This window comes from Ochotona curzoniae, unplaced genomic scaffold (genome assembly GCF_017591425.1).
Source record: "Ochotona curzoniae isolate NIBS_2020 unplaced genomic scaffold, NIBS_Ocur_1.0 scaffold_3208, whole genome shotgun sequence".
Lineage (NCBI taxonomy): Eukaryota > Metazoa > Chordata > Mammalia > Lagomorpha > Ochotonidae > Ochotona > Ochotona curzoniae.
The window spans coordinates 16,477,179-16,493,170 of NW_024467106.1; the positions used below are offsets into that span (position 1 = coordinate 16,477,179).

Genomic DNA, 15,992 nt, shown 5'->3' on the forward strand with positions numbered 1-15,992 from the left:
TGCATGGAAAGAGTCCATTGCTTGGATCCTCTTCTACTGCTATCCAGGCCAGTAGTAGGGGAATGAATTGGAAGTGGAGCAACCAGGACCCGAACCAGCACCCACAAGGGATGCCAATGTTACAGGGAATGGATTAACACGCTACATGCTAAGTACCCTTTCCTGCAGACAGGGTTGCAATGTGGAGGAAAGAAGGGGCTCTGGGTGACTGAAGGGCTGAGACAAAGGAGAGGCACACTACAGAGGCGGGGAAATTCTGGGCTAACACCTCCCCTATGGAGACACATCTAATCTCCAGTACCCAGCAAGGGTTAATCCAGAGCAAGTGTCTCACACTTCACAGAGGAGTGGACAGCGCTCGAGGAGTCCCCAGGGAGAGCAGGACAGGGTCAGAGCTGGCCCCAGAACTTCCTCTGAAGATCTGCTGGATCTCTATCCCTGTGACTATTTCATGCGTTCGGAATTCCAGGCTAATGCAATAAGGCAGGAAAAATAAATAAGGACTACCAACTTTTGAGGGAAAAGAGAGACCAGTAAGTCTTTCTTTACAAGCAATGTAAGTGTCTATGTAAAAAAAAAAAAAAATACAGGAAGCTAACCGAAATGCTATTAGAATTAGTAAGATAATTCAGTCTGGGAGGATAATTATAAACTAAACACAGACGGCACAAAAATATAAAAACCCATATCTCCCCTCAAGAGCTGAGAGGCAGCGAGGAAACATAATGGGGAAAATATTCTATTCATAACAGTAACAGAAATATAAAATTTCCAAGTATGAGCTTAATAAGAAACATGAAGGGCTTATGCAATTAAACCTATAAAAAGCTTCCTGAGAGACGTTCCCAAAACAGACAAATGGGAAGATATGCTGCGTCTCTAAAGAACAAAATGTAACATTTTAAAAATATTAATTCTTTACAAATTAATGTCTATATCTAACACAATTCCAATAAAATCTCAAGAAGTTTTTTTAAAAAGAAATTTGCAAGGTGGCCATAAAGTTTATGTGGGAGAAAAATAGCCAGAAATGTTTCATAAGAAGAAGGGAGGGGACATAGGACGAGAAAAGTCAATATCATAGAAGATAGTGTTTTACACTTGATCGTAGCCAAAAGGCCGAGAAACGATAATAAGATCGTATTTTACTAGCATTCTCGTCTACAGCAGAGCAACAAAGCATCATGCCCTGGCCTAGCACAGATCCTGGTCTGTCACATGACAGTCAGTGGGGGGAAGCTGATTCATAATTGATTAACTCTGAGACTGAGAGATAGTATCTCCTTCCTATCTACCTCCACCCCCAATTAAGATTCATTTCAAATGGTATAAAATCGTTAAGGGTGGGGGGGCCAGTGAGGTGGCTTAACAGGCTAATCCTCCACCCACAGCACCAGCATCCCAAATGGATGCTGGTCTGGTACAAGTTGCTCCACTTCGAAACCAGCTCCCTGCTTAAGGACTTGGAAAAGAGCTAAAGATGGCTCAAGTCCTTGGGTCCCTTAACCTACATGAGAGACCAGGAAGAAGCTCTTAACTCCTGGCTTTGGATCAGCTCAGCTCTGGTTGTCATGGCCATTTGGAAAATGAACCAGCACATGAAAGATCCCTCTCTGTCTCTCTGTAAATCTGCCTTTCAAATTAAAGTGAATAAAGCTTTTAAAAAAATTAATGGTATGGGCAGTGTTGTTACATGACGGACTAAGATTCTAATGGTGATGCTAGATCCCATATCAGAATAGGGGTTTCAGTTCCCTGCTTTCAATCCTGCTCCTTGCTAATGTGCCTGGATAAGGGGCAGAAAATGGCCCAAGTATTTATACCCATGCACCCAAGTGGGAGACCAAAGTGAAGTTTTTGGCTTTGACCTGGCCCATCCCCAAATATCACAGCCATTTGAGGAGTGAACCAGCAGACAAAAGCTCTCTTTTTCTCTGTCTCTGCCTCTTTCTGTCACTCACTCATTCTCCCATAAATAAAGCAAATCTTTCTAAAAAAATTTTTTTCTTTAAATTGCCAGTGGCCAATACAATGGGTAAGGCCAATGCTCCCATATGGGCACCAGTTCAAGTCCCAGCTGCTCCATTTCTGATCCTGCTCCCCGCTAATGCACCTGGGAAAGCAGTGAAGGATGACCTAGGAGCTGGGTCCCTGCACCCACATGAGAGACCTGGAAGAAGCTCCTGGCTCCTGGCTTTGGACCAGCCTAGCTTCAGTCACTGCAGTCATTTGGAAAGTGAACCAGTGGATGAAAAATATATCTCTCAATATCTCTGTCTCTGTAACTAACCTTTAAAAAATTAGGTGTTCAGAGGATATTATGAAATGTCCATGAATAAATGTGAATATCTATATGATCTCAAAATGGGAAGGAATTTCTAAGTATAACAGCAAGCTAAAGAGGCACATGCTTACCAGCTCAGTTGAGCCCTTCCAAATGATCTGGCATATTCTAAATTCCTGGTAAATGCTAGTTATTATGGCTCATCTGAAAAAGGGTTCTCACATTGCCATTCATTAAAGTCATCATGATACTGCTAATAAATAAACAATAACCTATAAGGTGGATGAAGTTTTAATAACTTCAACATGTAAACAGGAATGATTTCTACAAGTCAATAACAAAGGACAACATTTCCAATCTCAAAAAAAAAAATTCATGAATGGAAAAGTAAAAATGAAAAACAGACATGAGAAACCAACTCATCTCTCAGGGCGGGAAACCTTTTTCTGCCAAGGGACCATTTGGGTATTTATAACATCATTCACAGGCCACACAATATGATTAACTTAAAAACCAGCCTGCTATAGATTAATTGAATGTCAAGTCCTGCCTGCGGTTACCTTGGCAGGGCCAGTCCAAATGAGTTTGCAGGCTAGGGCTGGACGATCCCCACCCTGTGGGGACAATCAATGAAACAGTAATGAATGGCTTTCTTCCTAATACATAGTCCTATAAGGCTGGTGGGAGCATGATTAGCTCAACTTTGCTAGAAGGTGATCACTAATTAAATAATAGCTCCATACTCGCTCAGTTCTTACACACAAAGCATGCAATCAATGCATATTAATGTGCTGACATATACCTTGGAGATATGCACACACACATGCAGCATAAGCTTTAGAAAATCCTGTGTGAGAGGATCTGTTACCATTTCCCTTTATAGAAGTGGAAATGAGGAGGGGGGAAGGCAGGCAGTAGCACAACAGCTCAACTGGTTGATCCTCCACCTCCAAGTGCCGAGGTTCCCATATGGGTGCTAGTTCATGTCCCAGCTGCTCCACTAAACCTGGGAAACCCATAATAACTAGCATTTACCTCTCATGGGGGAGAGGATAACCCCAAATCTTGGGACCCTGCATCCACATGAAGAAGGTTTTGGCTCCTGGGTTCAGATCAACCAGTCTCTGGTGCCTTCCCAAGCCATAAACCAGGAACTGGATCAAAAGTGGAGCAGCCGGAACTAGAAACGGTGCCCATAAGGATTGCAAGTGCTTCAGGTAGAGGTTTATCCTGCCAACACCATCATAGCAGCCCCTTTTCTTTTTTCAAAGACTGATTTACTTGAAAGGCAAAGTTTCAGAGACAGGGAAAAAGACAGTGAGAGAGGTCTTTCATCCACCAGTTCACTCCTCAAATGCAGGCAATGGCCAGGGCTGGGTCAGGTCAAAATCAGGAGCCTGGAACTCCAGCTGAGTCTTACACATGGATGGTTGGGTTCCAAGCACTTGGGCTATCTTTCCAGGTGCATCAGCAAGGAACTGAATTGGAAGTAGAGCAGCTGAGACTTGAACCTGCACACCTACAGGATGACAGCATCACAGGGGCTGGTGAACACCACCCTTGTCAGGTGTCCAAGGACTCTGGACCTGTCTTGATGAATCCTAAAACCCTCTTACTCAGCTTGGCCCCACATCTACTACAGTGGTTGGTCTCTCTCTCCCTCTCTCTCTCTCTCTTGCTTGCTTGCCTGCAAATCCCTCAAGGTCAGAGACCATTCTGTCTGTGCCCCTTGAGTTTCCAGCACCTTGCACACGCTGACCTACTGGCCCTCAAGCAGCACTTCACCCAGGACAGCACCATAGCCACAAAATGACTGCTACTCCTTACGACAATCGAAGGCAGGCAGCTATGCTTGTTATTTTACTTTCTTGATGAGGAAACTGAGGCATAGAACACACATGGTTTTCTCATGGTCCCAGAACTAAGAGGTGACAGAGTTCTCATTGGAACCTGGGCCCTCAGGCTGCACAGTCTGTTCCCCCAACTGTTGCATCCTCCTAAGGCTGTGACTCTCCAGGCAGTGGATGATTGAATCCATCTGCAGAATCAACCCTGAGGCCTGAGCTCAGCCCACACTGCCTGAAAGACTCCAGCCTCTGTGACTCCTTCTCAAAACCCTTGGCACCATGTGGGAGCCGATGAGCCCTCTTCTTGACCTACTGGGGTATTTGCAGGCAGATGGTACCTGGGTACAGCCATGGGCTTCTGGAGGCAAATCCGGTTATCGTCTGCTTCTGTCCTATACCTGCTGTAGAGCTCTGGCAAAGCTTTTCCAACTGGCACATCCCAGGACCCAATGTCCTGCCCTCCCATGGCTGGGGTCAAATCCCAGCAGGTCACCTAGAACCTGTGACCTTTCATTCTGGAAAGTCAGGAACCACATTTTTGCTTTTGCATCTTTTCCTGATCCTCCCCCACCTGCCTACCTCCACCCCAAGATAGGTGGAGGGAATTTTATCCCACAAAGCCATAGGCTCTGGAGAGTAGACAGTACTAAAAGAGATGACTGCATGGAAGCTGGCCTGAAGCAAGGGGGGGCTCCATGCCACCTGTGCAGGTCCTAAATGGCTGATTTCCCCTAGAAGGGTAAGTAGCAGGTGCCTCATGACCAATGGAAGATGAAGGGACAGTAGCTGGTCTGGCCACCAACACCACACTTAGGGGGTGGGAAGGAAGGCCAATTAGTGACCCTGCAGTTGACTTAGCAAATCATGACCTTGCACCTGGCCCAAGGAAAGGTCAGAGGTTCTCTTTACCCTGGTTACCTGACAGACAGCACAGGCTGGCCTAGGCAGCCTCCTATATGGCACCCCTCTGTTCTTGCTGGCCCGCCCAAGTGTCCCACATAGTCCCAGTTGCTGTTCCCTTGGCTTCCATTCCAGCATCTCCATCCCCTCCTCCATCTCTCCAGCCACTCCCTGAGCTTCCTCCTGGCCTTCTGAGCCTCTCACCCCAGACATCACCCCAGCCAACCCTGTGCTAGGCCTGCATTCCAGGAATGACCCAGGAGCCCAGAGGCTTGCGTCAGCGTATAGCAACACAGCACCAGCCACTGTGATCTCACCAAAGGTATACTGGATGCCTGCAAGAGGGCTCCCTGGGGCAGAGGGCATCCCAGTTGGCCATACCCCCAGGCTCTGTCTCCAGGTCAGCATGTTCCCAAATTCAGAATTCCTGTCCAGAATGATGGACCACTGGCTGACCCACAGCTTCCCCAATGCAAAATCTTCTTAGGCCTTCCTCTGAACCAGTCACCCAGGCTTTCACCAGAGCTGCCACGTCCCTCAGCATGCTGTCTGCCCCACTGTCTCTACGTCCCAATGTGGATATGGGCTGGCCTCCTCTGTCCTCATATCCTTTGGTCTCTGGCCCCTACCAGCTACCCATCCTGCTCTTGGCATCTAGTGACCTTCCCAAAACTCTGGCCTGCCACCTCCCCCTCCAGGCCAAAAATTCCCCAGGGTACACAGTACAAGCAGTGTCAACCTTATACCTTCCTGGGTGTGACAATCAAGAACCTCCCTTCTGCAGCAACACATTACCTAGCCTCATGGAGGGGTGAGGTCCTAGCCATCCTCCTCTCCCTCTCTCCCACCTAGAACTTGAGAGACTCCTCAGTAAGGCCCATGGGGGCATCCAGCCTGACTAGCAAAGCCCCTTCCTGCCAGGAACCCCAGCAGGTACCCAAACATGGTTCTACCGCAGACCCATTGAAGGCCAGACCCCACAGCAATACTTACCTTGGCTCCAGGTGGCCCAGGAAGGCCTGGATTTCCATAAGGCCCAGGAGGACCCTGTCCGGAAAAAAAAAAAAAAAACAATTAGATGAGAAGACAGGAGCCATCCTAAATCCAACACAGGTGCCTTCCTCCTGCCTGTTGGTGGGGCATCCTCTCCCCAAGCAAGCCACCATAGCAAGGTTCCAGCTACACAGCCTACGATGGGAGTCTCCTACCTCCAAGGATGCACCTTGTACATGGCTCCTCCCTTTATCCCGCCATCTTAAAGGTTGGTGCTCTAATTCCTCCCACCTCTTGGAGGTAAGAGGCCAGTGCTCAAAGAGTTCTGACCCTGGAGCGTAGGCCCTTGATTCAGTTTCCTGCCACCGGTCCACTCTCTCCCAGCCTGGACTGGCCCAGCCTTTCCTGCTTCCTCAGGCTCAAACCATACTTGGCCATTTGCTTCTCTGTTGGTGGCTCCTTCTGTGCCCACCTAGACATGTCTTTCCCATTAGTCCCCTGCAGCTGAAGCCTGACTGAGCCTCTGAGGCCTGGCTGGAAATCCCTTTCTCCCAGTAAATCTTTTGGAGTCCTATGGTCGACTTTCACAGGAGCTCTTGCATCCCAGAGTTCAGGGAAGGGTGCACTTGATGTCTTTTGGCGCTCATGGCTGCAGCAGGCAGCTGGAGCTCTCCTGCAGACCACTCCAAGCTCTCAACTTGCAAGGCCCTCCAGAGACCATACAGCTGGGAAGGATGGACTTGGTCAAGGTCACAGAGCAGGGTTGCTGCCAATTGAGAGTGGGGTCCAGAGCTGATTCATGCCACTGGATTTTCCCAGGCCATATCCAAATCCCCTCTCTATGACAGCTGGGTCCTTTCAGATCTGCTTTCTCTACCAAGAGTCCTAGGTTTGGGTTGTCCAGGCTAACAACCTAACCAGAACCACCACAAGTCGGGACAGACCCAAGTGAGGGTCCTTGTGTGGCAAAGATAATCAGTGGCACCACAAGGGCACCACTGGCTCCCATCTGCCACCAGCCCCTGGACCCACAGCCTGGGTCCTGGCCCTTCCTGCCCCTTGGGCCAGTTAGGAGTGAACTTGCTTCCTTCTTCACCCTCCAAGTCTCCAGCTGCAGCCCGGCTGATCCATTCCTTGAGGTCTCCCCATGTCCCCAGGAGGAACACTGCCCAACAGAGAGCATGCCCCTCGGAAATTTTAAAATACCACATGAGATCCTGCATCTAGCACAGTCAGCTCACCAAGCACCATCTCCTGGATCTGGGGGAATTTGGCAGCGTACAGATCACTCTTGGCAATGCCAGCTCAGTTCCTTCCCTACCCCTGTAAATAACCTTGACCCAGTGCTGCCTAAGCAACGTGGAGAGCTCAGGGGTGGACTCCCAACTCTGGTGGCTCTTGTGGTCTCAACCATGGGACTCAGCTGGAATGGAGCACAGGTAAGGGGGAATGTTTGAAGAAGGGGTCCCTGGTAGTGAGCATCCCCACAGTCAGGTGTGGGCTGTATGAAGTCAAGGGTGGATGGCTGCCTCTCCCCAGGCAGGATCCCAGCTGCCCCACAGAGTGTGGGCTGAAGGGCTCAGCCACCCCAGCTTCCTGCCTCCCCACCCCCGCTTCCCCAGCCCTCCACAGCCATTGCTTTGCAGCCGGGAGACGCATAGTTGATCCAGAGCCAAGCAGACCAATTCTATAAATGTTGCAACCCGGGAGAGCTGGATGGGGGGGCAGGACCCGGGATTCCCCCACATCCCTCCACTGGCCCTCAGAATGTATGGAGGAGGCAGGGTCCAGCACAAAGCTTTGGGTGACCTCAGGTGGAAACCTGCACCCCAGGGCCACCCTCTGCATGGAGCAGCTGGGGCTTTTTCTTCCAGCACTCTATTAGCTTGGAATTTTGGGATCTATGGAATTTCCAGGCTAGGAACAGGGTGGTGGGGGTGGGGTGAGGTAAGCTAAGAGCCTGGAGGCGGGTTGGGAAAGGAAGTCACCAAGGGTTGGAGGGGGAAGGGAGGAGGCCTGCAAGTGTCTTACTAGGGGCTCCCTGATTTCATAGATGGGGAAACTGAGGCTGGCGGAAGGAAACTAAATTGCCTCAGATCAGGCATGGTGGAATTGTTTGGGATGTCCAGATTAGCATTCCTTACGTAATCACACTTCCTGCACCAGGCAACAAGGGAGAGACCCAGTGCGATAAATACCTGACGGCCTTCAGGCTGAAAGCAAGAAAAGGAGCACAGGGAATGGCTAAGCTTGGGGGCTGGGAGCTCAGGCTGCCTGGGCTCAGTCCAGGCTTTGACCGGATCCAAGGTGACTGAGCCTTTCCAAGCCTCAGTGGCCTCCCCTGTAACAGGGTAGGCAAGATGGGAAGATCTCGCACATGTGCAGCCCAGGAAACAACCCTGTGGTCAGCAGAAGTTCTGATTAGGAAATAATTCAAGAGCAGCAGGTGGACTAGTGCAGGCACTCTAAGAAGGGCTGCCTATCAGAATGGGGAGGTGGCATCTGAGCCTTGCCCCCATGAGAAACTGGCAAAGGAACAAGCATTGGGAAGAGCATGTGCTCAAAGCCAGGGCTCAGAAGCTGAGGGCTACGGGAGAGCTTTGGGAACTGAGTTGGAGTATCTGGAGTGCCTGTCATGCTAGGAGGGAAAGTCTCTTCTTGGGCTGGTCCAAGCTGCACAGTCCCCTGTGCTAAGAGTGTCCCTGATATCTCTGTAGCACCCAGCTAGGGGCCTGGGCTCCCTGGAGGCCCAGAAGGCAGGAGAAACGCCAGATAACTCCCGGGCTCTGGGCCCAGGCCTGTAGAGAGCAAAAGCTCGAGTAATTACTTAACCAGAACCATCCACTAGGCTCCGAGCTAAAAAGACACCCCAGGTGGTTATCTCTGCCAGTCTGCACTAGGCACCCAGTGTGATAAAGGCTGATGTAGCCTGGGCATTGATGCCGAGTGCCATTCACCCAGGGGCTGCAGGAGAAGCAGGCAGGTTTCCCTTCCTGAGGCCTCCCGAGGGTGCCAACCTTGGATTTGCTCCCTGGGCTCTCATCCTGCTCTTGCTATTTTCCCTGCAGCTCCTTCAGTCCTACAATGAGCGTGATCACCTGGCCCTTTGGGGCATAGCGAAGGGGTGAAGATAAAGAGCCCTGCCTGGCTGCCCTTGGCCTCTGGACCACCCTCCAAGACAAGGGGGCAATGGGGTGCAGGCCAACCAGAGCAAAAAGGGACAATATGCACTTACTTACCCGAGGCCCTCGGGCACCAGGAGGGCCAGGCAGCCCAGGCAGCCCCGGGGGACCCTGGAGAGAAAGTACAAAGACAGTGTGAGACAGTGCTACCCAGTGGCAGCGATAATGTGCTCCAGCAGTCATTCAACAATCCTGAGCTCTGGGCATGGAGACCCCAGGGTTGAGAAAGGGGATCCCCTGGGGTCCATCTGCCCTGAGGAACTCATACCCTTTGGAGATTTCAATTCAGATGCCTGCACCTGTTACCTATCAGCTAACACATTATCACCTCCTCCAGGATGTGTTTCCTGGTCAGTTTCCTACATCCTCCCCCCACTCCGCTATTTGAAGGACCACTCTCTTAACCTGCTTAGAAGCCTGGTAATAACTTCTCTTATAGAAGCCTGGGCTCCCCAAGGGAACCAACGGGATGTGAGTCATCTGTCTTTCCCCCAGGCTCAGCCAAGTGTTTGATAAAACCAAACAGCAGGAGATTTCAGCTCTGCCAAGTTCTCTGCAGAGCTGGAGCAAGAGAAGGGACTGAACCAAAGTCACACCAAGCACTCGCAGCAGGTCCAGCCCAAGCCCAGGTTCAGAACCACACAGCATCGGTTCAGACCCTCCACTACCATGTATCAGCTGAGCTACAGCAGGGTCCTCGGCCACCTGGCCTCTAAAATAGGCACCTACGGGTGTAGGCATCACAACTACCAGTACCACTTGCAGAAAAATCCACAACAGGCCCCTCCCTGGTCTCCCCCCCTCCACACAGACCCATTCACCTTGACAGGGTTCATTCCCTGATCAACAATCTTCCGTAGCTCCCTGCTTCTCACAAAAGAAGGGCCTAATCCTGAAGCACTGACACTTAGGAAGCATCTGTCCAGCTTGCTAACTCCGCCACTCACGCAGGAAGGGAAGTTATAAGGCCGTGAGCTGACCTTTGCTCAAATCCTGGTTTTACCACCAATAGTCAGGGACTCGCAATTCGTTCCACCTGTTCATCTGGGGTGCAGATGCCCTCCATTTAAAATGGGTCCACGGGGTTGATGCATTGGCTCAACTGACTAATCCTCCAGCTCCAAGTGCCAGCATCCCATATGGATGGTGGTTTTTCTCCTGATGCTCCACCTCCCATCCAGCTCCCTGCTTATGGCCTGGCAAAGCAGATGAGGATGGCCCAAAGCCTTGAGGCCCTACACCTGCATGGGAAACTCAGAAAAAGTTCCTGGCTCCTGGCTTTGGATCAGCTCAGCTGCAGATAAATTCATCTCCGGCCATTGTGGCCATTTGGAGAGTGAACCAGTAGATGGAAGATCTTGTTCTCTGTGTCCTTCTATCAATCTGCCTTTCAACAAAAAAAAAAAAATAAAATAAAAAAAAGAAAGTGGATCCAGTAGCTCCCCCACAGAGGAGCTGCTGAGCATGAACTCCAACAACTGAGGTGAAGCCCTGAGTTTAAAGCTGTAGGAGGCAGCCAGGCTTTTGAGGAGGTGTGAGGCCTGGGGAATTCATTTGTTTCAAATCACCATCAAGGAGATGCCAGGTTCCTTGCTCAGAGATCAAATGTGTTAAAAAACCCGGACGCTTTGGAGGGTAATTAATCCAGCTCTCACACTGGCAGCCTCAGCTCACAACTCTGACCTGTGAACGCCACGTGCTTGCTCGCCCGTGAATAAAAATCACAGCAGAGATCCAGACAGGCAGATATGGGTATTGGGGCCTCAGTTCACTGGTGGGAGGAACAGGGAGGGTGGACGAGGGCTCTTGGGTACAGGGAGCAAAGACTGCAAATTCCAGCAGGCTCTGAGCAGCCCCCTTCCACCTGCACTCAAGGGCTGCATGAGTGGGGAGTAAGGGTTTGCCTCTGGCCCCACGTCCAACTCTGCAGGTTCGGGACTTGGGGTCAGGTTAACCCCGTGTCCTCCCCCAGTTGGCTTTGGTGGAAGCAGGGGATGACTGCACAATCGGTGAATACTCTTGGTGGGGGGGCAGGGCTGGATCTCCCTGGCCACGCCCACCTTCTGGCTTGGTGACTCTGGACAAGTGACATCCAGTCTCCCAGCTGTGCTTTCCCTAAGTGTAAGAGAAGGATAAGTATAGCACGTCGCTGACAGATAATCTATTTTAAAAAGTGCTAATCCTGGGGCCTGGCACACAGTTCGAGCTCCAAGAATGCTAGCTCTCGCTTCTGCTAGGCTCCTTCCCAAGAGGCCCCCCAAGTCAGCGTGCTCCTTCCTGCACAGCTGGCCTGGGGATGCAGCAGGAGGTGGCTCTTCCTAGAAGGCTCTCCTTGGCCCAGTGGCCAAGAGAATCACAGGGGGCTGAGGCGAAACCTCCCCATCGGAAGTACCATACACTTTGATCACAGGAGAACCACAGAGAGGTAAGTGGCTTGTGGAGGTTACACATGGCCAGCAAGAGGCAGGGTCTAGACCTCTGGGCTTGCTCTCTCCTGTGCAGCTTCCCAGTGGTCCTCCTACTGCAGGTGTGTGGTCTTAAGCAGGCACCTTCCCTCTCTGCTACCAACTGAGAAACACACCTCCTAGAATGGCACTGGCATTTCCTGAGCTCTGGGGGCAGGGGAGACAGGCAGCTCCTCCCCGAGGTCAACAAGACCAATGACAGGCTTGTGCCCATCTCACAGAAAAGAAGGTCAAGGCCCAGGGGAAAGGCAAAAGGCTGGTGTGTAGCTCACGGGAGGGAAACCTCTGCAGGGTGTGCCTCCATTGCTGGACCCAGGTCCAGGCCACAGCTGCAGAGGCCCGGATACTCCCTCCTGGCATTCCTTCTGCCCTAGCAGTGGGGGCGTCCAGGCTGGAGTCTGACCTCATCCTTAACATCTGCAGAGCAGACTGCAAAGTGCCAGTCGGAACCCAAGGCGGGGATGCTGATGTCAGCCCACGGGCCGGCCCCAGCCCTAGGCCCGGCCTCCCTGGCCATCCCACTGCAGCCGCGGGCCTGACCCTGCCTTCCCATCAGAGCTGACTTTGTTCACAGCCGCCCCCGCCCCCTCTCCCCTGCTCCGCGCCCCCCTGCCTGTTCCCAGGCAGTGGAAAAACGCTGCCATTTCTTTCCAGGGCCCGCAGCCTGAGTGAGTGACTCCAGGATGATTCACAAGGAGGTCGGGGTGGGATTTTCCACTCCACTCTGCAAACAACGGGGCCTCTGACAGCGCCTGGGGCTGGGGGCAGGGAGGGGAGTGGGGCTGTAGGCTGGGCCAGAGGCGCACACAAATAGAGCACGCAAACAGCAGTTCCCCATTCCAGGCTTCCCCTGGGGTCCTGGCCTCCAAGAGGGAATCCCAGCCCTTGTCTTGCCTTGCCATGCCTTGCAGGCAGCAGGGAGTCCCGGCTTGCATCTCCCCTGGCAGGAGGCAAGGAGAGGTTTTGCAGGCCTAAGCTTTGGATCTGGGCGCACTACATGCAGCATGAGCAAGTCATAACCTCTTAGTCTCCGGGCTCCTACTTGGTGCCCGTGCCCCGTTGGAGGTAGGTGAGGATTGAGGGGGCATCAAAACTCTCAGAGCAACCATGGAAGTCGGGGTTCCTGTCAAGGCCAGCCCTCAGGGTGCTGAGCCTTGTCAGCCTCTCTCCTGGGCCCTGACCTGTGTCTGGTTGTGGAAGAGGGTGTGAAGCCCCACTGAAATGAGCTTCATACACCCACAGATGAGTGTTTCAGGGTTCTGGGAAGCTGACCCCAGAGCAACCACATTCCCTGGCTTCCTTGCCCTGCAGCTTCTGACTGCGTGTGGCCAGTGAGCGAGGAGGCAGTGCACAGGGCGCATGCCCCTCACCCTGCTAGGTAATCCCTCCCGCTGGGATACCCCCACTCAGCTGTGTGTGATCCCAAGGCTGTGGGTGTTGATGGCTTCCTGTCATTCCTCATGAACCTGTGATATCCTGCAGCCCCTGCTGGTGCCTCCAACATTGCCCACATCCCTGTGCCCTGTCCACCACCACCACCACCGCTGTGTCCAGATACAGCTGGCACACTGCACAGCATCGGGTCTGCCCCACAGCCAAGCCAGACAGCCATCAGCCCTCCTCGGTTCTACATGCTGCCGGGAAAAGAGGGTGGGTTCCCAAGTCCTGGGACCCAAAGCCCCATTCCAGGATTCCCAGAGCACAACCCTCTAAGCACCTGTGACACTGGGCCCGGAAGCACCCAGCCCTAGTGATGCAACAATGCCCCCCAGTTCCCATCACAGCCCCGGAACCCACATTTCTACACAGGGTACACAACCTCCCCCATCTCACTGAGCCCGCTCATCCCAGAAAACAGCTGGCATCATATCCACATTTTCGAGAGACCAACAACAGCCCAGAAAAGGTAGGTGACTTGCCCAAGGTTGCACAGCACCAGGCACCTACAAGATGCTGGTTCAACAACTTGATGAATGAATGGCTGGATACAGAAAATGGCTCCAATCCAAAGCCACTTTATGTTTTTCCAGCCCACAGCCTTCACAGCCCCTGCAGGAGGCATCTGTGTCACCCTAGGGAGCCTGGCTCGGTAGTCAGGACTACTGGGTTTTTTTTTTAAGAATCAAATGCCTTTGTTCATTGCACACAAATAGTCCCAGAGCATCAGGCCCTTAGCCCAGTCCCCGAGGGGATGCCGCCTGCACACAGCGCAAGTGCGTGCCAATGCCAATGAGTAAGGCCTTGCCTGGCCTCCTGTGGCTTCTGTGCGGCTTCTGGGCTCCAAGTCTTGCTCACCCAGGGCCCAGCTCAACTTCACCACGCCACCCGCCCCATGCTCCCGCTGCGCTGCCTTGCTTGGCAGTTACAACTCCTGGCAACCTCTGCCAGGTGATCTCGTGCCCGACCCAGAACCACACAGAACAGGACCAGGCAGGTCTGCAGAGCCAGCCGCTGTGCCCTGCTCAGGCACCCAATGATCCTAAGGTCACTGCTAAGGAGAGAGCTTTTCTGATGCCCTAACAGAGGGGAGAGAGATAGGATTCCCCTAGTCACTCAGCAAGACTAAACGGAGATGGGCCAACTTGCTTCCCTTGGAGGATGACTTGTTATACAAATTCTCAGGTAGACCTTCCCGCATGCAAGAGTACAGTGGGAGCACCTAGCATCTTACATCCTAACCGCAGACCAAAGCTCCACAGGAACCACAATGCTCATAATGGGGGAGGCAGTTCTGATTGGGAGACCCACAGGCTTGAGGCCCCAGGCAGCAATGAAAACGGTGTCAAATTGTGAGTGAGCTTCAGAAGTTCATGGTAAGTATATACTCTAAAAAATGTATAGACTTCAATTGTTCATTTTACACAAGAATAAACTCATTTTCACATTCCATTTGCCATGAACTTTTGGAAGTCTTACTGTATTATTTGGGCAGCTGATGAAAAAAAAACCAGTCCATTTCCACCTGCCACATGATACACAAAGATTCTGGTAGCTCCTAGGTCCTCCTGGAGGGAGGCCTAGTCCCACACTGGAGGGAGGGTGTGCCAGGGGCAGGGCTGGGGGCATGGGTAATGTTCTCCCTCTTGCCCTTGACATGAATGGGGCAGCAGGTAGCATCTTGGTCCTGGCTGAATGAGGAACCCAGAGCTGTACCCAGCTCCTGCAGGAACATGCTGGACATCCTTGGTCAAGGTCTTTACCTACCCCACCCCTCTAACTCTTTTGACCTTGCACTTGCCTCCTTATTGTGGGCTAAGGGACAGGGTCTGACTCGCCTGTGGTCCCCAGAGTCACTCGTCCTAGGTCCCAAAGCCTCCGAGTGAGTGGACGCTCAGGGGAGCAAGATGGAATGAGCTGCTTTTGGTTTGGGGTCCAGGGTCTAGGGTTTGGGCTGCCTCCCAGTGCTGTGTGGCCTTGGACAAACCCCAGCTGTCTCTGGGGGCAGTGTCACCTCCACTCAGCCAGGACTCTCTCATCACCCTCTCTTGGGAGGTGACTGGTCAACCCCTTCCAAACTCACAGGCCAGGGAAGCTGAGCTGTCAGTGCCCCAAGGCATCTAGCACTAAAGGCCAGCTCCCTTCCCACCAGCCAGGCAGCCTGGGGCCGAAAAAGGGGGGTGGCAGTGAGTGAAAAGGACTCCTCGTTCTTTCTCAGCAGAGCGGAGGCTCCCAACTCCATCAGCTTGCCAATTTCAGAATACAAACCTCAACAGAACATTGACATAAGTGCACAGCAATGCATAGCCGTTCCATAAGTCCCACAATATGGTTATAATAAAAGTGCACACTCAGTCCCCTTGGAGACAGGCTGCATAAATATTATTGCTAATGATTATTAAAACTCATTAAGTATGTTTGGAAGACCCGGGAATTTCCAGCATCTGCCACTGTGTCCACATGGTCCAAAGCTCTAGACGCAGACATATAGCCCAGTGGGAGACCTCGGTCTGAAAGGGGCAAGAGAGAGGCCACCCCTTGCCCCTTGGTGGTCATCCCCCTGCGCCTGGAGGAGGGGAGGTGGCTAAACTGTCTGGAAACTCCATGCCAAGGCTCCCCACCGAGGAATTGGCCTCCAGCTGTGGGAAGGCCGTTGCCCCTGGAGACAGTTCCAGGCATCAACCCAGAGCCCATGCCCTGAGAGACAATGTTCTTTTTTCTTCCTCTTTCCCCCTGGTTCACACTAACCTTCCTCATCCCCAACTTCTCCCCCAAGGGTTTTGAGGGGGCCACAAAGCAAGGCAACTACAGAAGCAGTCACAGCTGAAAGAGCTGCTAGGAAGACTCGAGTGGGAAGAGGGGGGACATGTGCAGAATGAGAGGG

The 15,992-nt window shown here is 52.3% G+C and overlaps 1 protein-coding gene across 1 annotated transcript in view; it reads right to left on the reverse strand.

Annotated features, from left to right (window-relative positions):
* COL27A1 (collagen type XXVII alpha 1 chain) overlaps positions 1–15,992 on the reverse strand; it is a 113,693-nt gene that overhangs the window by 85,927 nt on the left and 11,774 nt on the right. The window contains exons 4-5 of the mRNA XM_040963284.1: positions 9,264–9,317; positions 6,025–6,078 (exon numbers count right to left, since the gene is read on the reverse strand). Of these exons, the coding sequence (XP_040819218.1) occupies positions 6,025–6,078; positions 9,264–9,317 (108 nt within the window). The remainder of the gene's footprint in view (positions 1–6,024; positions 6,079–9,263; positions 9,318–15,992) is intronic.